The following is a 20,186-nucleotide window of genomic DNA, read 5'->3' as shown; positions in this document are numbered from 1 at the left end:
TGCGACTGTTGCAGCAACCAAGGCTTGTTGACTCCTGCTTGGAAGGATCTTCATGCTTCAAGTAGCCCCGACCTCCAGAACTTCACCCTTGCAAGGACAGTCTCCTCTCTGCTGCTCCAGCGACGTGGTACTCCTCTCTAGGTGTGCGGACTGGGCCTCACCTGATCTTACTGTGACTGCTGCCAGTGGGTTGCTTGTGGGGGGTTATGACTGCTTCTGTTGGCTCTCCTGACTGCTGAGGGTCAACCTCTCAAAGGGTTGAGTCCCCCCAAATCCTCTTCTGCCCGGAATTGCATTTGCCAAGGATTGTTTGTGGTCCTCCTGACCCATCCGCGGCCCGGCGACCAACATGGGACGGGGTGGGGTCGGGGGGGGGGGGGGAACTCAGGGGGGATGGTGGGGGATTGGGTTACTGTAATAAAGGACCTTTATTTTTGCAACACTGTGCGGTTCCTTTCATGTGATAAGTTGCAGTGGGACTACTGTAGTATTGCAAGTGCTTTACATGCCTCCTAGATAATTCTTGGCTGCTCACCACATCTACCTCTAGATAGCCCTGGCTTTCTAGGCACTGTTCACTAACTAATAAGGGTTGCTTGGACCAGGTATAAGGTGCAAACACCATAGGTGTTCACACACCAGACCAGATTTCCTACAGTCAGGATAGATGAAAAGGTAGGGTGTATTTGATTACCATGCCCGCAGCTCACTCACCCTGCGGGTGGATGTAATGGTCACAAGGAAGGCTGTTAACGTCAGGAGCCTGAGAGGACAATTATGGAGCTGCTCAATAGGTGCGCACATCAAGTAAAAACTAGATAAAATTCCATTGTGGCATTATGAATGGTGATGAAGGAAACATATGGGCAAAACCCTTATTGGATCTACTGACAACAGATTTGAACAATGAGGGTTGGTCAGGTCATCTCAGAAAAGCAGAGATAGAAGAGAAATAACCTTTGAGGGAGCCCAAAGTAGAGCCATGTAGAGCCGAAGAAAGTATGAAAAAAAGGACCTAGGATAGAGGGGCAGAGAGGGGGTCAGACTTGTCTGTGCACCATGCCACAAATTTGTTCCATCGACAGGTGTACACAGTTTTGGTGGAGGGACCCCTGGGTGCCAAGCTAACAGACTTCGGGCGGAAGGTCAAAAGCGGTCAACTGCCACCGCTTAACCTCCATGCAAGAAGGCACAGACTGGACATGTTTGGGTGGAGAACTCTCCACTGCTGCTGTGAGAGAAGATCTTCCCGAAGGGGCAGTCTGATCGGAGGATTGATGGCCATGCTCAATAGGTCAGGATACCAGACTCTTCGTGCCCAGTCCGGAGCCACAAGGACTACTTGGGCCTGGTCATTCTAGAACTTCTTGAGAACTCTGCGCAGAAGTGGCATGGTGGAAAGGCGTACAAGGATGCCTGAGCACGAGCTGCCTTGGAAACTCCAACGCGCAAAACTGCTGACACTGCACGTTCTCTGCAGACGCGAACAGATCTAACCAGGTCTCTCCGCACTGCTAAAATGTACCTTGCGCCACCTCTGGATGGAGACGCCATCTGTGATCAACCAGGCATTGTTGACTGAGTTTGTCTACTCAGAGCCCACCAGGTATTGAAACCTTCAAGGAAATGCCCTCATGATCCAGCCATGTCCAAAGGTGCAGAGCCTCCTGACAAAGGGTCTCACACCCTCCCTCTGCCCTGCTTGTTGCAGTACCAAATGGGAGTGGTTTTGTCAGTGAACACCTGCATTACTTTCCCTTTGCGGGAGGGAAGGAATGCTTTCACTGCCAGTCTGATCGCCCTGATCAAAAGATTGATATGGAGCCCAGAGTCCGCTGGAGACCAGACACCTCTAATCTGCGCTTCTCCCATGTGGCTGTCCCACCCCAAGAGTGACATCTGTCACTACCGTCAGATTTGGTTAGAGAAGGGAGAGGGATATGCCTGTGAACCAATTGCGGTTCAGGAGCCAAAACTGCAGATCGTGCTCAGTTCCCCACAATATTTGAACCACGTTGGAGAGATTCCCCTGATGCAGCGCCCACTGGAAATTCAGGTGCTTACTGCAGAGCCTGGATATGCCATCTGGCATGTGACACCAGCAGGATGCAGGAGGCTATGAGGCCCAACAGCCTCAGAGGCAGTCTCACCGAAATCCAGGATAGAGGCTGAAACATTGATATCATAGACTGAATATCCTGGACTCGCCACTCAGGAGGATAAGCCCAAACCTGCACTGTGTCCAGAACAACTGTGATGAAAGGGAGGGCCTGAGAGAGAGACAGGTGACTTTGGCATGTTTAGAGTGAACCCCAGCAAATGCAGGAGGTACGCCGTGGTCTGGAGGTGAGAGAGGACAGCCTGGGGCGAGCCTGCCTTCAACAGCTAGTCGTTGAGATAGGTTAAGACTGAAACCCCTGATCTACCCAGATGAGCTGTGACCATCGCACTGAAGGGTGCTGGTAAGGCCAAAGGGGAGCAAGGTGAACTGAAAATGCTCACGGCCTACTGTGAATCGCAAGTAACATCAGTGGGCAGGCAGGACAGGAATATGGAATTAGGCGCCCAGTAAGTCCAAAGCTAGCATCCAGCCTCTTAGATCCAGGGCGGACAAAACGTGAGCCAGAGTGAGCATTTTGAACTTCTCCTTTCTGAGGAAGAAACTGAGGGACTGGAGGTCTAGAATAGGGCGGAGGCCCTTGTCCTTTTTGGGTACCAGAAAGTAGCAGTATTAACAACCACAACCACCTTCTGCCACAGGGACCCTTCTCTATGGTTCTCTTGTGAAGAAGTGCCAAGTGATCCTCCGTCATCCGATCACAGAATGGTGGCATGGATGGAGAGGTAGTCTTGAAGGGGAGGACAAGCCCCTTTGGATACACCTGTTAGACATGATGGACTGCCAGAGGGGCAGGTGATAGCGAATCCTGCCTCTGACTGGTCCCTGGTGGGGAAGTGTCAGACTTAGAAGGTTTGGAAGATGCTGCAGAGGAGTGGACTGACTAGACCACTGTCTTCCTGATCTACAAGGACGATAGATCCCACATCCCCGGCCATGCAGAGGAACAGTGGAACAGATGTGGTTGGGCACTCTGACGTAGACACAAAAGGAGCAAAAAGACTGAGGGAGGCGAGGGGAAGCTGCGAGGCCTAAGGACCTGGCCGCAGCCTAGGACTCCTTAAAAAGCTTGGGCATAGAGTCTACTTTGTTTCCAAAGAGACATGTGCCCTCAAAGGGCATGTCCATGAGGGTGGATTGGACATCCCACGAATAGCCAGATGTCCTTAACCAGGTGTGGTGCATTAAGACCACCGTTGATGCAACTGATCTACAGAGTTGGTTGTGTCCAGCCCACATCGTATTGTGAACTTCGCTGCATCTCTCCTGTCAGCAACAGCTTGGGAGAGAATGGCCTGGGCCTCCTCCGAGACCTGTGGCGGCACTTGCGCAACCATGTCCCATTATGGTGTTCACAGACCACAGTGCCAGGCTGGAGGAAGAGAACATCTTTCCAAGCTGATCCAGCCTCTTGGATTCCCTATGTGGGGGTGCAGAAGGGACTGCGTGGAGGCTTGGACAACCAAGCTCTCAGGGGTCAGGTGTTGCGTTAGGAACACTGGGTCATTTGGAGGTGGTCTATGGCGGCAGGCAATTGTCCTATTCACAGGAGACCATCAGGACCTCAGTGAGGGCTTCATTAAAGCGGAAAATGAGTTCAGAAGTGGAAGCCCCAGGCTGAAGCACCTGTCAGGAGACTAGTCCTGACTGCCACCCAAGATAGCTCGAGGCTCAGGACCTTGGCTACTATCCACACCACCATGGAGTAGGAAGCTCCCTCTTCCACAGTCACAGTAGGGGGAGAAAGCATGCCAGTGTCAGGGGAACTGTCCAGACCACTGGACTAACCTAGGTCCATCCACCAGTCCATGGGATCTTCTAGGTGGTGTTCCAAAGGGTCCAAAAAACACTCCCAATCCTTACCATACCCCAACCCAAGAGAATAAGGGTCAGGATCCGACCTAGGTAGCAAGGTACCTGTCGAAGTCGGAATATGCATCAAGCAACACCGGTCCAGCTACGTGTCTGATTCGGCAATGAGGATGGGATTGAAGCCGACTGTGGGGGCACATGCGTCATGAGGAGCGTCAATGTTTGAACCGTCGTCAGGGGAGGTCAAGTTGGTATGACGGACGCCATTTCGGATCCAGGAACTGATCCATGGGTGCGGCTGCCCCTCTTCCCACATGATCAAGAATGAGGGCTCCATGACCGTTCTCGGGACCTTCCTCACGACAAAGATAAGGAAAGATGAGGAGCTGAGCACTGGGTCACACAGAGCGTTAGGGACTGCTCCTACAAAGCTTTTGGATTAATGGTCCAGCAGTCAGAACACTACTTAGGGTCATGGTTGTTCTTCAAACACCACATGCACACGAGGTGCGGATCCATCACGGACGTCGCCAGGATCTGGAGGGGTTGAACCCAGTTTTGTGTGATGACATCCCCAATGCAGGAGTACAGGCACTCAAAAAACATCAATAAAACTTTTAAAAAAGACTAGTCAAAAACTGACTGAGGGGCAGCTTTTTCGGATCTGCACTGGCTGGCACTAAAAGAACTGACATCACTACACCAGGATGGCACCTATATAGGTCCTGCAATGTCATATCAGGTGCGCTTGACGCCGAACGCAGAGCCGACACACGCCACCTAACTGCACGAACTGTGGTCAGTCCCAATATATTTACATGAGGAACATGCTCTTGCAGAACTCATTGCCCTTGAGTTGTGTGGTTGCTCCCGTAAGCTCCCTTAACCACAAGGGAAAAGCATGTATTGATAGTCACCTGTTGTTGTGGATCAATGACAGATCTGCCCAGTAATAGTTTTTTTTGGTTTCACTACTGCACTATGTTTGTGCTGAACACTGACCTTCACCAAAGTTTGACTTTCACATTTCCCAGTCGCCTTCCTTAAGACGATGCATGATGTTCAGGAGTAGGGCAATACACAAGACTATCATTCTTGGCAGTTTCATAATTGTTCACACTGTCAATAAGATGATTCCCCTTTAATGAACACTGCATCTGCTGAAATGCCATCATTCTCATTGCTTGGGTATGCTATGCTTGTTATTCCATTGAGCGTGTCAGTGAGTCGGACAGATGAGGGTGCATAAATAGGCATCCTTGAGGATGAGGTTTGTGCTATAGCTCCCCACTTATTGCAGCGGAATGACATCTTGCAGAGGGGTCATCTTGTGATTGGACGTGATGTAGCTGTTCGAAGGCTGAGCTCAGCTCCAACAGCTTGTCTTTTTCAGGCTGAGAAAATAAGGGGTAAAACCCTGGTCAACAACTACTGTGATTTTGAGGAGAAGAGTTTGTACCTCCTCTAGCAAAAATTTGCAATGCCCCTTGATGTTGTAGGGGCAGGGTGGGATGTTTGGTGGAAAAATGTTCTAGGTAATAACAAGGGGACAGAACCTAAAACACTCATTAATCTGAGGTTATATATTACCAGTGAGGAAGGTTATAACCTGAGAGATCCGCCAACAAGTGTCAGATATCCTTGGGTAGGGTATTGAAGGAGGCAGCTATTGGGCCATTGCTTCCCTCTACTGTGGTTACCCCTACCCTTGGGGTGGCCATTGCCTCTGAAATGGCTTTTACTCTTTTTGAAAGGGCTGCAGTGATTGGTATAGCTGTCTGTTTTTTTTCTGCATCATCCTGTTATGTGCTAATACTGCAAGATGCAAAATCAACTACATTAAGGGCACATAGGATGATAGAGTGGGTGATGATTTTCCCTACTGCACAATCTCCATCACAGTTTGATTGAGCACATCTGGAAGGTGTTATGTTAGCTGATCTCTAAAACATGTTGGTAACAAAGCCATAGAGTTGCCAATGAACGGTTGCGTTGTGCCCCAATATCACATTTTCTCAATGACAGAAATGTTCTTAATTTCCTTGTTTTGCGGAGTCACCTGTACCGTGCACAAGCTTTCCATTTCATGCTGTGTAGGCTTCTTAAAGCGATGGGTGATACATAGCCTCATATGAAGGGGAGTCATGTGGTTCTGGCTTTAATGTCTTTCCAGTCCGTAGCATACCTAGCCTTGATTTTAGTGGAACTGTAAATTCTTCTTTTTATCACTTTAATACTGATTTGAGATTGGGTAGTAATTGAGTGCTACACTACTGCATGTGTATTGGAACACAGTGTTCTTCCACTCCAATTATAATTATGTAATGCACTGATATAGCATCTGGTGGGGATGTTTTAATAAGATATGCCTCTACAGAACAGTCAGGCTGAGGGTCTGCTCTGTAACACTGCCAAGCAGGTTACAAGCCTTGTCTTCTTGCTGAGGCTTCTTTTGAGGTTAAACCCCATGGAGTACAAACCTGGTTTGTGACCATGGGTGTTGTGCCCCTCCTGTGAATCTGTCCCTGAATTTCTGGGTTGTGTTGTTGCCTGGGTGCAGGTTTTTGTGGGGGCCCTGGTAACTGTTTATCCCCTAGAGTCAGAGGTGTGGAAAGACACATTTGAGTGGAACTCCTCATTGTCTACCAGGCTACCAGATGGAGCTACTCTTTCGGTGTCAGAGTCAAGTCCTTTAACAACAGCAGGAGATGAAATCTAGAGCTGCATTATCGAATAATGCACCACGCATCTCTCCCTTCAGTGCCGAAAGGTCTTTTCAGATAAAAGATGCTACATGCTGAACGCACACTATCGCTATGATCCCTTAGTAAATTGAAGTTACAAAATCGAAGCTGATTTGACCACAGAAATGTGCTGTTGCATGCAGGCTTTAAATGTGTGCTCTCCAAACCTCCCATCCCCCTGCCCTGAAGTACCTCCCTTCTCCCCCCCCCAAAAAAAATATTCTTATATGACCTGGCTTAAGGGTTGTTTGGCACTCCAGTTCTAAAGCAATCAGAGTAGGGGATACACACAATGTCTTCTGTGTGTATCAGTGCTCCGATCGTCTGGCACAGAGGATATGTTTTTCAATGCAAAACAAAAATAAATAAATCTTCAGTTGACTACCTTGGATCTTCGTGAGTTTTAGGGTGGGTATTATAAGTCACCTCAAAACAAACAACTCAAACTGGGTGTCTAGTAGTTCAGTGGGAGAAAAACATTGCATTCAAAAGATATAGGGCCTTTTTAATTGGGTTTAATTTTTATGTAAATAAGCTGCCCACATTCCCTATAGATCTTTACTGTTTTTATGTATTTTTATTTGTGCTTTTATGGCTGTGAATGTTGAATAAAGTCGTTCCGTCTGTCTGCTGCCTTTAAAAGACATAGGGTTCATATAGCAGTTATTTCCAATTTAGAATGTAAACCTGATTTAATTCTTGACCAAGGGCCACACCTTAATTCAAGACTGCTGTGGTAGGGTCTATGTCCCATTCCTCAGGCAGAAAAGTGCTAAGGAAATTATGCTGTGGTGAGGAATTAGGGACCACAAAGCCGTCTTGGTCTAAACAACATCAACAATTAGAGGATCCAAGAGAGGTTGACAATTATTGGCAATATATTAAAAGCTACTTTGGCTTTAAGCTTATTTCCCCTTAAAGATATGTTCACCACTTATAATTACTGTGGGAATCATATGATTAAGTTCAACTCTATTTCACTTCCACCAAATAGTGCGCTGCTTCCCTATACATTTGCAAACTGGATTCATATCTTTATGGGTATCAGTCAAATATATATTTGCACTGCTTTCCATGATGACTTTCACTGCGGTCTACTTTGGTGAAAAAGCATATGTTTGAGCTTTCAAGATGAATTTTATGTAGCTTGACAAATAATATCATTTGAACCATTGTTACTATGAAATTTGAACTGTCAGACAGTTCACAAATTCGAAGCAAATTAGTAGTTTAAACGGGCCTAGACAGAATAAAAAGATGAGATACTGATTCTCAGAAGTAGATAAAATGTGCTGTTCCTATGTGAGCCTCCAAAATGATAGTTCTGAAAAAGTTAGACAGTAAATATGAAATTAAAAGTAACTACTAGAGTGTGCTAAAAGATACCTCACTTATGGTATACAAAGTAACAGACTGGAGTTCATGGTTAATGAACCGTTTAACTTTAATACACTTGTTAGGCTGTTTATATGTAAACCGAAAAACACATTCTCTCCAAATATTTCTGAACGTAGCACAAGTTGGTTTTTCTAGTCACACTTGTAAAAATCAGCTAATTCATTAATAAATGAGTGAAATTAAACACTAAGCTCTCATAAGGCCACAACAGCCTCGAATGGGGATTACTTATATATTAGTCATTCTTAAATGATATGATTTCTACACTAACTACTTTCACTACAAAATTAGTTTTAACATACCAATTTAAACCACACATCACCAGCATTACTTGCAGTCATTTCAAGTTTTATTTAAAAAAAAAAAGTGTAAACATACCACTAATGTACGCAAACACAGTGTGCTTGCTGGTGCCCGTGGATCCAGAGCTGCTTGTAAATCCCATACTTTGATTTTTCTGTAAAATGTAAAAAATAAATAAAAAAAAAACAGTGATTTCCTCTCTTTTCAATCATGAATCCAGCAGCTGTAAGCACTTGTCACTCTCCACACCATACACAGGTTCAGAACCAATAACTAGTTCTGTGTTTATATTAGCCACCTATAAAGCTTTATTTCTCCTCACGAATGTACATGGCGATAATCTATAAAGGGGAAAGAAATCTGTAACCATCTGTTCAAAGCACGTAATGCTGTAGATTCACATGCTATGAACAGTCCTGCATCTAATGTTAGTGCCTTGATGTTTGAAACAAAATAGTTAATTAACATTAAGTGTAGTTTTGCAACTTGGTAATTCAATCCCCCCGTGACAGCAGATAGGCACACTGGAGGTTCCTGTGCGTGATCGTCATCTTCAGATTCTTTTTGCTCCTTGCCAACCTTTATAGTTTAATCTTCCTCCTCCCTGAGGTGGTGAACACTCAGCCTGTTTGTTCCCCACATATCCGGGGAGGTGAGTGGGTTGCATGTGTATTCAGAAAACTCAAGCTCCAGAACTACTCTTACTGGCAAGTAACAATTTAGTTTTGAAGCATGAATCCTTTTCTGGATTCACATGCTGTGTATTGATACAAAACAATATTTGTGTCCTTGGGGAGGAAAAGGTGAAATGTGCTTCAGTTTGCAAACAGGTGCAGTAGTGTTTCGTGAAGGTGTGTGCGATTGACTGTTACAGCCATGCATATGTGGCTGATGGGTACATTTGCTAGGAATGCTAGGGTTGCGCCCTTCTTCCTTGTGGAGTGCACTCTGGGGCATGAAGGCAAAGTTTTCCCTTCCCTTGTGTAGCAGATTTGCTTTGTCGACTAGCCATGGTACAATGACACCTTTTGATACTGGATTACTCCTGTAGTTAGAACATGAGTGGTCTCTCTAAGTCTAGGGAGTGTAGTGACCACTCAGGCTGGGTTTAAGATTCTTGGAAGGCTGGTAGTTGGATGCTTTGGTTAATGTGGAATTGCAATACTACCTTCTGTAGAAACTGTGGGTTTGTTCTTAGTACTACCTTGTCCATGTAGATATAAAGGGATGGTTCCAGGGTGGTGAGAGCTTCTAGTTTTCTCACGCTGCAAAGCAACGTGACTGCTATCAGAAAGGCAGTCTTCAGGGGTAGGACCTCCGAGCTCTGCCCTATGCATGCGCTTTAATGGCTCCGTCGACAGCTGTGTGGCTATGACGTTCAGATTCCACACTGGGGTTGGTGATGATCTCAGTAGTGCCACCTATTTTGATCCTTCCAGGAATATTTTAACCACCAGCAGGGTGAAAAAACTGTTGCCCATTATTTCACAGGTGTATGCAACTATGGCAGCCAGGTGGACCATTAATGATGCATAGGTTAGACCATGTCTAACAGACGGGTGAGGTACGTTACCACCATGCAGTGCTCGGTCAATGTCTCCAGATTTTCGCGGTTCCAACGGCAGTGGATGTACCCGGTCGATTTGGCTGTAAAGCACTGTGTGTGCTTGGCCTCCTTCAGTATTTGCATTGTCCTGGGGAGGTAAATGAAGGTGTAGGAAGTTGGCTCTGTATGTGCTATTTCAAAGTAAGGAATAGCATGCACAGAGTCCAAGGGTTCCCCTTAGAGGTAAGATAGTGGCAAAAAGAGATAATACTAATGCTCTATTTTGTGGTAGTGTGGTCGAGCAGTAGGCTTATCAAAGGAGTAGTGTTAAGTATTTGTTGTACATACACACAGGCAATAAATGAGGAACACACACTCAGAGACAAATCCAGGCCAATAGGTTTTGTATAGAAAAATATATTTTCTTAGTTTATTTTAAGAACCACAGGTTCAAATTCTACATGTAATATCTCATTTGAAAGGTATTGCAGGTAAGTACTTTAGGAATAATCACAGTAGCATATATACTTTTTACATAAAACACAATAAGCTGTTTTAAAAGTGGACACAGTGCAATTTTCACAGTTCCTGGGGGAGGTAAAGTATTGTTAGTTCTTGCAGGTAAGTAAACCACCTACGGGGTTCACATTGGGGTCCAAGGTAGCCCACCGTTGGGGGTTCAGAGCAACCCCAAAGTCACCACACCAGCAGCTCAGGGCCGGTCAGGTGCAGAGTTCAAAGTGGTGCCCAAAACGCATAGGCTTCAATGGAGAGAAGGGGGTGCCCCGGTTCCAGTCTGCCAGCAGGTAAGTAGCCGCGTCTTCGGAGGGCAGACCAGGGGGGTTTTGTAGGGCACCGGGGGGGACACAAGTCCACACAAAGTACACCCTCAGCAGCGCGGGGCGGCCGGGTGCAGTGTGCCAACAAGCGTCGGGTTCGCAATAGGATTCAATGGGAGACCAAGGGGTCCCTTCAGCGGTGCAGGCAGGCAAGGGTGGGGGCTCCTCGGGGTAGCCACCACCTGGGCAAGGGAGAGGGCCTCCTGGGGGTCACTCCTGCACTGAAGATCCGATCCTTCAGGTGCTGGGGGCTGCGGGTGCAGGGTCTTTTCCAGCCGTCGCGATTTTAGAGTCAGGCAGTCGCGGTCAGGGGGAGCCTCGGGATTCCCTCTGCAGGCGTCGCTGTGGGGGCTCAGGGGGGACAACTTTGGTTACTCACAGTCTCGGAGTCGCCGGAGGGTCCTCCCTGAGGTGTTGTTTCTCCACCAGTCGAGTCGGGGTCGCCGGGTGCAGTGTTGCAAGTCTCACGCTTCTTGCGGGGATTGCAGGGGTCTTTAAATCTGCTCCTCTGTAACAAAGTTGCAGTCTTTTTGGAGCAGGTCCGCTGTCCTCGGGAGTTTCTTGTTCCTCTTGAAGCAGGGCAGTCCTCTGAGGATTCAGAGGTCGCTGGTCCTTGAGAAAGCGTCGCTGGAGCAGGTTTCTTTAGAAGGCAGGAGACAGGCCGGTAGGACTGGGGCCAAAGCAGTTGGTGTCGTCTTTCTTCTTCTGCAGGGGTTTTCAGCTCAGCAGTCTTCTTCGGCAAGTTGCAGGAATCTAAATTCTTAGGTTCAGGGAAGCCCTTAAATACTAAATTTAAGGGCGTGTTTAGGTCTGGGGGGTTAGTAGCCAATGGCTACTAGCCCTGAGGGTGGGTACACCCTCTTTGTGCCTCCTCCCAAGGGGAGGGGGACACATTCCTATCCCTATTGGGGGAATCCTCCATCTGTAAGATGGAGGATTTCTAAAAGTTAGAGTCACTTCAGCTCAGGACACCTTAGGGGCTGTCTTGACTGGCCAGTGACTCCTCCTTGTTATTCTCATTATCTCCTCCGGCCTTGCCGCCAAAAGTGGGGCCGTGACTGGAGGGGGCGGGCAACTCCACTAGCTGGAGTGCCCTGAGGTGCTGGAACAAAGGGGGTAAGCCTTTGAGGCTCACCGCCAGGTGTTACAGCTCCTGCCTGGGGGAGGTGTTAGCATCTCCACCCAGTGCAGGCTTTGTTACAGGCCACAGAGTGACAAAGGCACTCTCCCCATGTGGCCAGCAACATGTCTCGAGTGTGGCAGGCTGCTAGAACCAGTCAGCCTACACGGGTAGTTGGATTAGGTTTCAGGGGGCACCTCTAAGGTGCCCTCTGGGGTGTATTTTACAATAAAATGTACACTGGCATCAGTGTGCATTTATTGTGCTGAGAAGTTTGATACTAAACTTCCCAGTTTTCAGTGTAGCCATTATGGTGCATAGGCAGTGTGAGGTTGGCATGGCACCCTGAGAGGAGTGTCATGTCGACTTACTCGTTTTGTTCTCACCAGCACACACAAGCTGGTAAGCAGTGTGTCTGTGCTGAGTGAGGGGTCCCCAGGGTGGCATAAGATATGCTGCAGCCCTTAGAGACCTTCCCTGGCATCAGGGCCCTTGGTACCAGGCGTACCAGTTACAAGGGACTTACCTGGATGCCAGGGTGTGCCAATTGTGGAATCAAAAGTACAGGTTAGGGAAAGAACACTGGTGCTGGGGCCTGGTTAGCAGGCCTCAGCACACTTTCAATTCAAAACATAGCATCAGCAAAGGCAAAAAGTCAGGGGGTAACCATGCCAAGGAGGCATTTCCTTACAGAAGGTGTCTGAATTTTAAGCATTCAAGAGTCACGCCACTAGTTTAAGTGTAGCTGGTTCCAGGTGGCATATCCTCCCCTCTTCCTTTGTCAATAGGTCGTGTGATGGTCTTAGGGGTATGACCTGTCCCCTGGCCATTTCTATTAGCTCCAGGTACCACCTGTCTAGAACACTGTGAGGCGATGAGTATGAGTGACATTCCTGACTGTCCAATAACCATGGGACCATAAGAACTGGTAGAAAGGTGTATGCAAATCTCTATCTCTCGAACCAGTGTATTGACAAGGCATTCCCTTTGGACTCGTGGTGTTAAAATCTGGGCACATTCTTGCCATTTTGTGTTTTCTGGGCTTGCAAAGAGGTCTTTGCTTGGAGGGCCTCAGTGTCTGAACATGTCACCCAGCACCTCTTGTTTCATCTTCCACTCATGGGAGGTGTCTGCTTGTCTGGTTATTCCATGTTCTGATCTCCTGGGAGGTGTGTTGCTACTAATCATGTTCAGCTGGAGGGTTCACGCCAATATCTCCTGTGCTACTTTTGACAGTGAGAATGATTTTGTTCTTCTGTTTGCTGAGGTAGAACAATTGTCTTTGTGTTGTGCATCTGGAACAGCTTGCCTGCCCCTTTACGTGTAGGCCTTCAATTCTAGGAAGACCGGTTTGAGTTCCAGGATGTTTATGTGCTTCACTGCATACACTGGACTCTTGAGTTCTCAAACATTCTAGCAGTCCATGTGCGCTCCCTAACCACTGTGAGACGGACCAGTTGTGGGGACTGGTATTCTCTCTGTTCCACCATTCCAACTCCTTTTGCACCTTTGCAGTGACAACCACTAGATCCTCCCTGCTCGTGTTTTGTGACCATCTGTTGCAAAGCCATTCCATATGCAGTATGAGTGGGATGCACAGAGCCATTATGGCCAGTACTTTCATTACAGTCCTCACTGTCCCTTCTAGTAGAGACGAGCTTGCCTTTGCCCTTCTGGGTAGTGGGTGTTCTGTCCTCAAGTTCAGTATTGCCTCCAGAAACACTTTCATCTACTCACACGGAGATAATTTATTGTGGTTTATGGTGAAGCTTAGCTGATGTAGTGTGTTGTTGACCATTTGTAAGTCTTGATGGCACCTTTGCTTTGATCTTACATTCACCAGCCAGCCATCCAACTACAGGTAGACGTTTACACCTTATCTTCTCAGGTGTCCGGCTAATGCTGCTAGACATTTCATGAACACCTTTGGCACGGACTTTATGCCGAAAGGTGGCACCATGAACTGGTTTTGGACCTTGTCTAAGATGAGTCTGAGGTACCACTTGTGTCCTTGGTTCATTGGTATGTGTAGATAGGTGTCCTTTAGAACTATAGAGGCCATGTGCTCTTCCTTCCTAAGGAGAACGGCGACTACTTGCAGAGATGTCATTTTCAAGTGTTGTGTTTGTATTAACTTTTTAAGTATCGGAGATCTAGTATTGGTCTCAGTGTTAGGTCTTGTTTTGGTACTAGGAAGTACACTGAGTAGATCCCTTTTACTGTCTCAGCTGATGCTATTCTTTCAATGGCTCGTTTTTTTTAAATGATTTCTTTGACCTCCTCCTGCAGCTGTCTGAGTTCTGGTAACCTTTGTGGTCTTCTCTTGAGGGAAACTGATAGCAATTGTTTGATGGGTTCTATGCAGTAATTTTGTTTGATTATAGTCAGTATCTAGTTTTCAGAAGTGATGGACTTCCAAGCCGGGAGGAATCCTCCTATTCTTCCCCTCACAGACATTATGTGAGTGCAGTTGACAGAGAGAGAGGCTGGCTGGTCCCTGCTCCTTGTGGGTTTCCCTCTCCCTCTCTTGTGGAATGGTGCCATGTCTGGTATGAGGGCTGGTGTGCAGTTTGCTGGCTGAAGCTGTGTTGTTGATGTTGCTGTGTGGTACGTGGTAATCCAGCCGTCCCTCCTTGTTTCTTGAAGGGCACTCAGAAATAGTAGGTCTGCAAGGTTCTTTGAGGACTTTCATGCAATCTTGTGGTAGACTGAAAAGAAAAAAAAAAAAAGAAAAAAAAAGTTCAAAGACCTCAGGTGCCAAGTTGCTAGTTGGAGCAGCCTGGCATCTAGGGATCTCATCCTACCTTGATTCTGCATGAGAAGGTACAGCCTTCGACAGGGTCTCATGTGGATTGACTGACATCTCAAGGAACCAGGGCTGTGTGGGCCAGGTGACAGCCACCAGATGAGGGGTAGGGGACTACTTTATTCACAGAGCATCGCCCTTGGACTCTGTAGGTGCGGGAATCTGGAGGCAAACTTATGGCATTCTCTATTTTCATTAGTGGCAAACACATTTATTAGTGGAACACCCCAGTGATGGAAGTACAGGAGCAGGACTTGTGGGTGGAGTTTCCACTCATGGCCTTGCTGATGCTTCCTGCTGAGCAGGAGAGCAAAATTGTTGCCCAGTCCTGGAAGTCATTCTGTTAGCAGGTGTACATGATGTGTGTCACTCAATATTATATTCACTGTGCTTATGCTGAGAGCCGTGGAGAGTGGGTGCTGCTGGATTTCTGCAAGTAGTATATGTTGGTCATGCGGTTTGTTTTCACAAGGATGTCCTGGATGTCACAAGTGAAAGCCCTGAGAGCTAGATGAATGGGTAGAAGCTCCATGAATTGATGAAGAGGTTAGGTGACCCCAAGCTCTGAACTGGCATGTGGCAGAGAGGGTCTCCAACCTGAAAGGGATGAGTCTGTGCTAATGGTCACTTGCAAAATAGGGTCTATGAAGGGCCTGCCTCGCAACACGTTGCCAGTAACCGTCCGCCTGTAACCTCTATGTCGAGAAGCACACTTGTAACTAGCACATATGGGCTATGTCATGGGGAACTGTGGGTATACAAGAGGCCATATGCCCAGGAAGAACATAACTATTCTGTGAGTTCATGATTTGGCTGGAAAAAAAAAAAGAGGCAGTAGCTGCTGGGGTATGCTTAGTCTGTGACAGCATTTAGAATAGACCCAAGAAAGGGCTGCATTTGGAAGGGTTGTAGATATAACTCTGTGGCATTTATGTAATCCCAATATGTGAAGAAGGATGAAATGCCACTTGGGTGTGGGCTAGGCATTGCTGCCTGGACTCTTGATCAGCCAATCATGTTGATAGGGGGAACATGCAAGTGCTGAGGTGACCCGCCCCAAAGGGTAACACTTTAAATTGGTAGTGCCAACCATTTACCAGAAAGCAGAGATAGCACTAATGAGCAGGGAGCATAGCTGTGTGAAAGTAGGTGTCCTTGGGGTTTAAAAATATCATGAAATAGCCTTGCTGGAGCACAGGGATGACATCCTGCAGAGCTGTCATTTGGTAATGTTTCAAGATGATGTACCTGTTGAGGGGCCCTAGATCAATGATTAGCCTGAGAGAGAATATAGGCAGATGAGGGAATATAGGCAGTAAACCCCCTATCCCTAGGTTGGGATGTTTGGTGGGGTTGAATGAAGAACTAGGCAATATCCATGCCAAATGATTGAGAAAATCCACAGGTCTGTAATTTCCTCCTAGCATGGAAGGAAATACTGCAATCTCCCCCAACACGTGTAGTGTGATCAGAGGGATGTGGGGCAGGGCAATGTTTGGAGGTACGGTATTCATTAATGGAGACGCCTCCTTTCCTATTGGAACCTCTACCCCTGTATCCCCTGTGCCCAAAGTTCTGCAACCCTGATGGTGGCATGATTAATGCGTTTTTTTTTTTTTAATATGACTGCTTGCTCGGAGGTGGGTTTGGTTCCTGCCGTGTACTGCTGCATACAAAAGGAGCCCCAGCTGGTTGGTGGTCTTCAAAGTGCCCACTGACTTCACAATATCAGTGTCCTTTTTATTATATTTTCCAGCATCTCATCAACCTGGGATCCAAAGCCTTAAACACCCCATTGAATGGCAGATTATTGAGATGCTGCTGAACCTCTGGCAGGTAGCGGATATGCAAAGCGAAGAGTGACAGCAGAGTATGATGTAACAATTTACTTAGATGTGTCAGCAGTGTCAAGGGTGCAGTATTTGGTGGGAGTTAGGAGGACTACATTACTTATCCTATAAGCATCTATTCGTAGCATGTAGTGCTGCATTCACATGCTATGCACACTCCTGCCATCTATTGTTGGGCCTGGATTTTAGAAGTTGTTTTTCTCAAGGAAGTATTTTACTGTCAACGTTGTGCGTTGTGCCTCCTCCTCCTGGAACTAATGTACATGTTCAACAGCTCCTTTGTGAGGATATAGTCTATTAGATCATTGTTCACTAAGGAACATACTTTAATGTTGTGAAAATTTGACACCATCTTATACCTGCCAAGGAGGTGGGAGGATGCATTTGAATCTGCAGCATCACACGCTATGAATAGATGCTTACAGGGTAACAATCTATTTGGAACATGGGGAAACAGCCACTACTCCACAGTCACAGCCTTTAGAACAATTTTCATTGTGAAGGCTTGCATGGTATAAGCATGTGCAGTAAATGTTTTACAGGTAAACGTAAATATTTTGCAGGTAAGTATTCAATATATATAGATAAATATATTCACTTAAAAAACAAAGGTTACAGGGACGTTATAGTTAGGCTCACATTTGTAATGTACCAAATCACAGACTTTCACCTGTTAGTTATCTCAAATAACTATGACTTGTGCCCTAAGGTAACTATAACTTGCGCCCTCGCCATGCACACTTTTTAAATCAAAATTTTTACTCCAAATATTACATTGATATTATAAATAATGTTATCAAACATGTCCTGAGTGCCGCAATTTGTGGGGTAATTATCAGAGCATGGCAAGGGCGCAAGTTATAGTTACCTTAGGATGCAAGTTATAGTTACCTTAGGGCGCAAGTTATAGTTACCTTAGGGCACAAGTTACTTGAGCTAACCAACCATAACAGAGGAATTTCTATGGTTTGGTTCGATTAAAATGTGAAACCAAGTACAACGTCCAAAGAACCTTTGTTTTTTTTTTAAAGTGAATTTCTACTTTTTTTAAAAATGTAAAGTGCCGTGGCTGTGCGCAACGGCAATTGGCCGCAGGGCCTGTCATCAACCCCTATATACATTCAATCCCAAGCTGCACATTGCCAGGCACTGTGGAGATGGGTCGCAGGGCCTATAACCACCCAACCCTGTGCTGTGCTCAACTGTGTGGCAGCAAGGCGCCCCTCCCTAGGGCTGATCTCGGTCACTGAGTACCGCGGGGGAGCCTGAAAGTACTTCTGACAGCAGATTTTTCAGCTTTAGAATAGATAACAAAGAAATACCTCTCAATGTGATGGGTCTGTGGAATGGCTCAAAACAAAAAGTCCTGCAGGATCGAACAGACAAAATTCCCATCGTGCAAGACCAGACTATTTAAGCAGGAATACTAAATGAACGTGTGTACTGATGCCTATGTCGCACCCTGAAAGATGTCAAGGGCAAGCACTTGACGTGTCAACAAGTGGTAGCAGCCTTGGCCCTGGTGGAATGGGCACTCAACCCCTCCAGAGGCTTTTTCTAGGCTAATGCTTAGAAGACTTTGATGCAGAGGACTACCTTGACAAGGGCAAAACCCTTCTTTGCACAGCAATTTAAACATCTTAGGGAACTTTAATTTTGTTAATGGAATTAGTGGGGAATGCATACACTATTGGGTTAATGGATACACTGAAAGCTTTTGGTTTCACTGAACTAATAATGGATTTTTCCACACAAAGTGGGACATACAGTGGATTTGATTTTTAGCAATCAAAATTTAATCAAGGTAGATGCCCCACTTTCAGCTTTGACAGGTCATAGTGCTATCCCTTCTAAAGAAGCTCTGAATAAATTTAAAATCTCGGCTTGAGTTATCAACGTAGAAGAGGGTTCAAGAAAATCAAGAACATTTGATAAGAGTTTTAGAGAATGAGCCTCTTATGAAACAGGAGTGTAGAAGTGGCCACTACAAGATTTAATATTTGGGTTTTCACAGCACTGGAAGGGAATGACCCACTATGGCTGTATGAACTAAGAAGAAAATATCCTAATGGTCCCTGGTACACAAGCAGTTTGAGAATCCTGATGCAAAAATACAGGAGACTAGAACAGATTTGCAGAAGAGTATGCTGATTCTGACACTTCAAACGTTAATTTACAGAATGAGCATACTAGAAAATAAAAATTTACAAGGGAAACATCAGACTACTTTACACAAAATCGAAACTTTTAAGAATTCAACCAAGGACCATTTTGTAGTGGTCAACAGTGTATTGACACCCTACTTCCAACCAAACTATTACGCCAACACATGCTGTAACTTAGCTAATTATTTTAAAAAATGGATCAAAGATATTTAAGAAGATTTTGCTTTGTAACCACCATGGGATCTCAATCCAACACTTGCTGAGGGACTTTCAACTTGCATCCTCTCCCTAAGGACAAGGCAAAGTCCACTTTCACTGTCATTATTGTGAGATTTTCTCAGCAAAAACACAAACTTTTAGTCTGTGGTGCAGGTGAAGACAAGTGCATTCCAAAAGTGCCCTATTAGTATAACTATTTTTTTTTTAGAACAAGCAGTGCAAGGCTAGAACACGTATTGGGATTGTGTACAAAAATGGCTCTTTTTTTATGGTCATCCCTGAGATTTAAGACAGATGCTGTTTTTTTAACTAAGTTAACGGAGGCCTGCTAACCAGACATTATTTCAAACACCCTGACCCTAAAAATGTGTATGCTGAACTGGCTTGTACACAATTCGCATGAGCAAAAATACTTAGAATCTCCCTAGTATACGATACCGGGGCATTCAGGACATGCAAGTTAAAGGGCCAAAGCACGAATGGCAGTACTGGTTGTGCCACCCTGGGTGTGACACAGGTAAAACGATCTCCCAGTCTGCCACTGAAGGCAGGAAGATAAGTTAACAGCTAGCCCAACGTTTCAATTTAAAGCAGTGACAAAGCAAAGCCTTCTTCTGCAATATGTGTAAGTCACCCATATGGCAGTCCTATTGAGCCCAGGGTATTGTACATTTCACTGGCAGGATATGCACTTAGCATGGCCGGACAGTAAAAATGCTAAATTGTTGTTTTTCCTGGGGCAAGACTTGATGCCCCTATTGGATAACACAAGGTAACACGCTGACTGCCTCAGCTGCATTAACTGGTGAACGGTGTGACTGAAGTCGATACTCCAAGGTATTAAGCAACACGTTACAAAATTAATGTAACTTGTTGCAATGTGCAACCTTTGCAAAGTTGCGCCTTTTTTGCCTTTAGACCCCTCTGCCCTTAACTGTTTCATATGGGGGTTTGTCACTGAAGCAGCTTTCTGCCCTCCTGAATGAACGTACTAACTACTTCAAGGAAACGTTACAATAGAAGCCTACATAGTCTCCTGCAGGAAGCTACACAGGTGTTGGTCCAAAAGGCGAACTTAAAAAGGAGAAGCCTTCTTTGATAGGCAAATGGGAAACACTTAGAAGAGGGGCTGCTCTATTACTGAGGTAGGTAGACAGGCAGGCACTAGGGACAGGTAAGGAGAAACCAGTTGTCAAAACAGTTGTCCAGGAGCATGTAGCTCACTTGGTAGCCTGACCTTGTTTTTCATAAGCAGCTCTGGATGT

General features: G+C 46.0%; 1 protein-coding gene across 4 annotated transcripts in view; it reads right to left on the bottom strand.

Annotated features, from left to right (window-relative positions):
• The window catches only part of FBXW11 (F-box and WD repeat domain containing 11), a 486,480-nt gene that overhangs the window by 54,660 nt on the left and 411,634 nt on the right, over positions 1–20,186 (bottom strand). For all 4 annotated transcript variants that reach the window (XM_069199326.1, XM_069199329.1, XM_069199328.1 and 1 more), the window contains one exon: positions 8,452–8,530. In XM_069199326.1, coding sequence (XP_069055427.1) covers positions 8,452–8,530 — 79 coding nt within the window. The remainder of the gene's footprint in view (positions 1–8,451; positions 8,531–20,186) is intronic.

The sequence above is a fragment of the Pleurodeles waltl genome, chromosome 7 (genome assembly GCF_031143425.1).
Source record: "Pleurodeles waltl isolate 20211129_DDA chromosome 7, aPleWal1.hap1.20221129, whole genome shotgun sequence".
In the NCBI taxonomy this organism is placed as follows: Eukaryota; Metazoa; Chordata; class Amphibia; order Caudata; family Salamandridae; genus Pleurodeles; species Pleurodeles waltl.
Note: the sequence above shows the minus strand (reverse complement) of the source record. Positions and strands in the feature narration are given on the sequence as shown.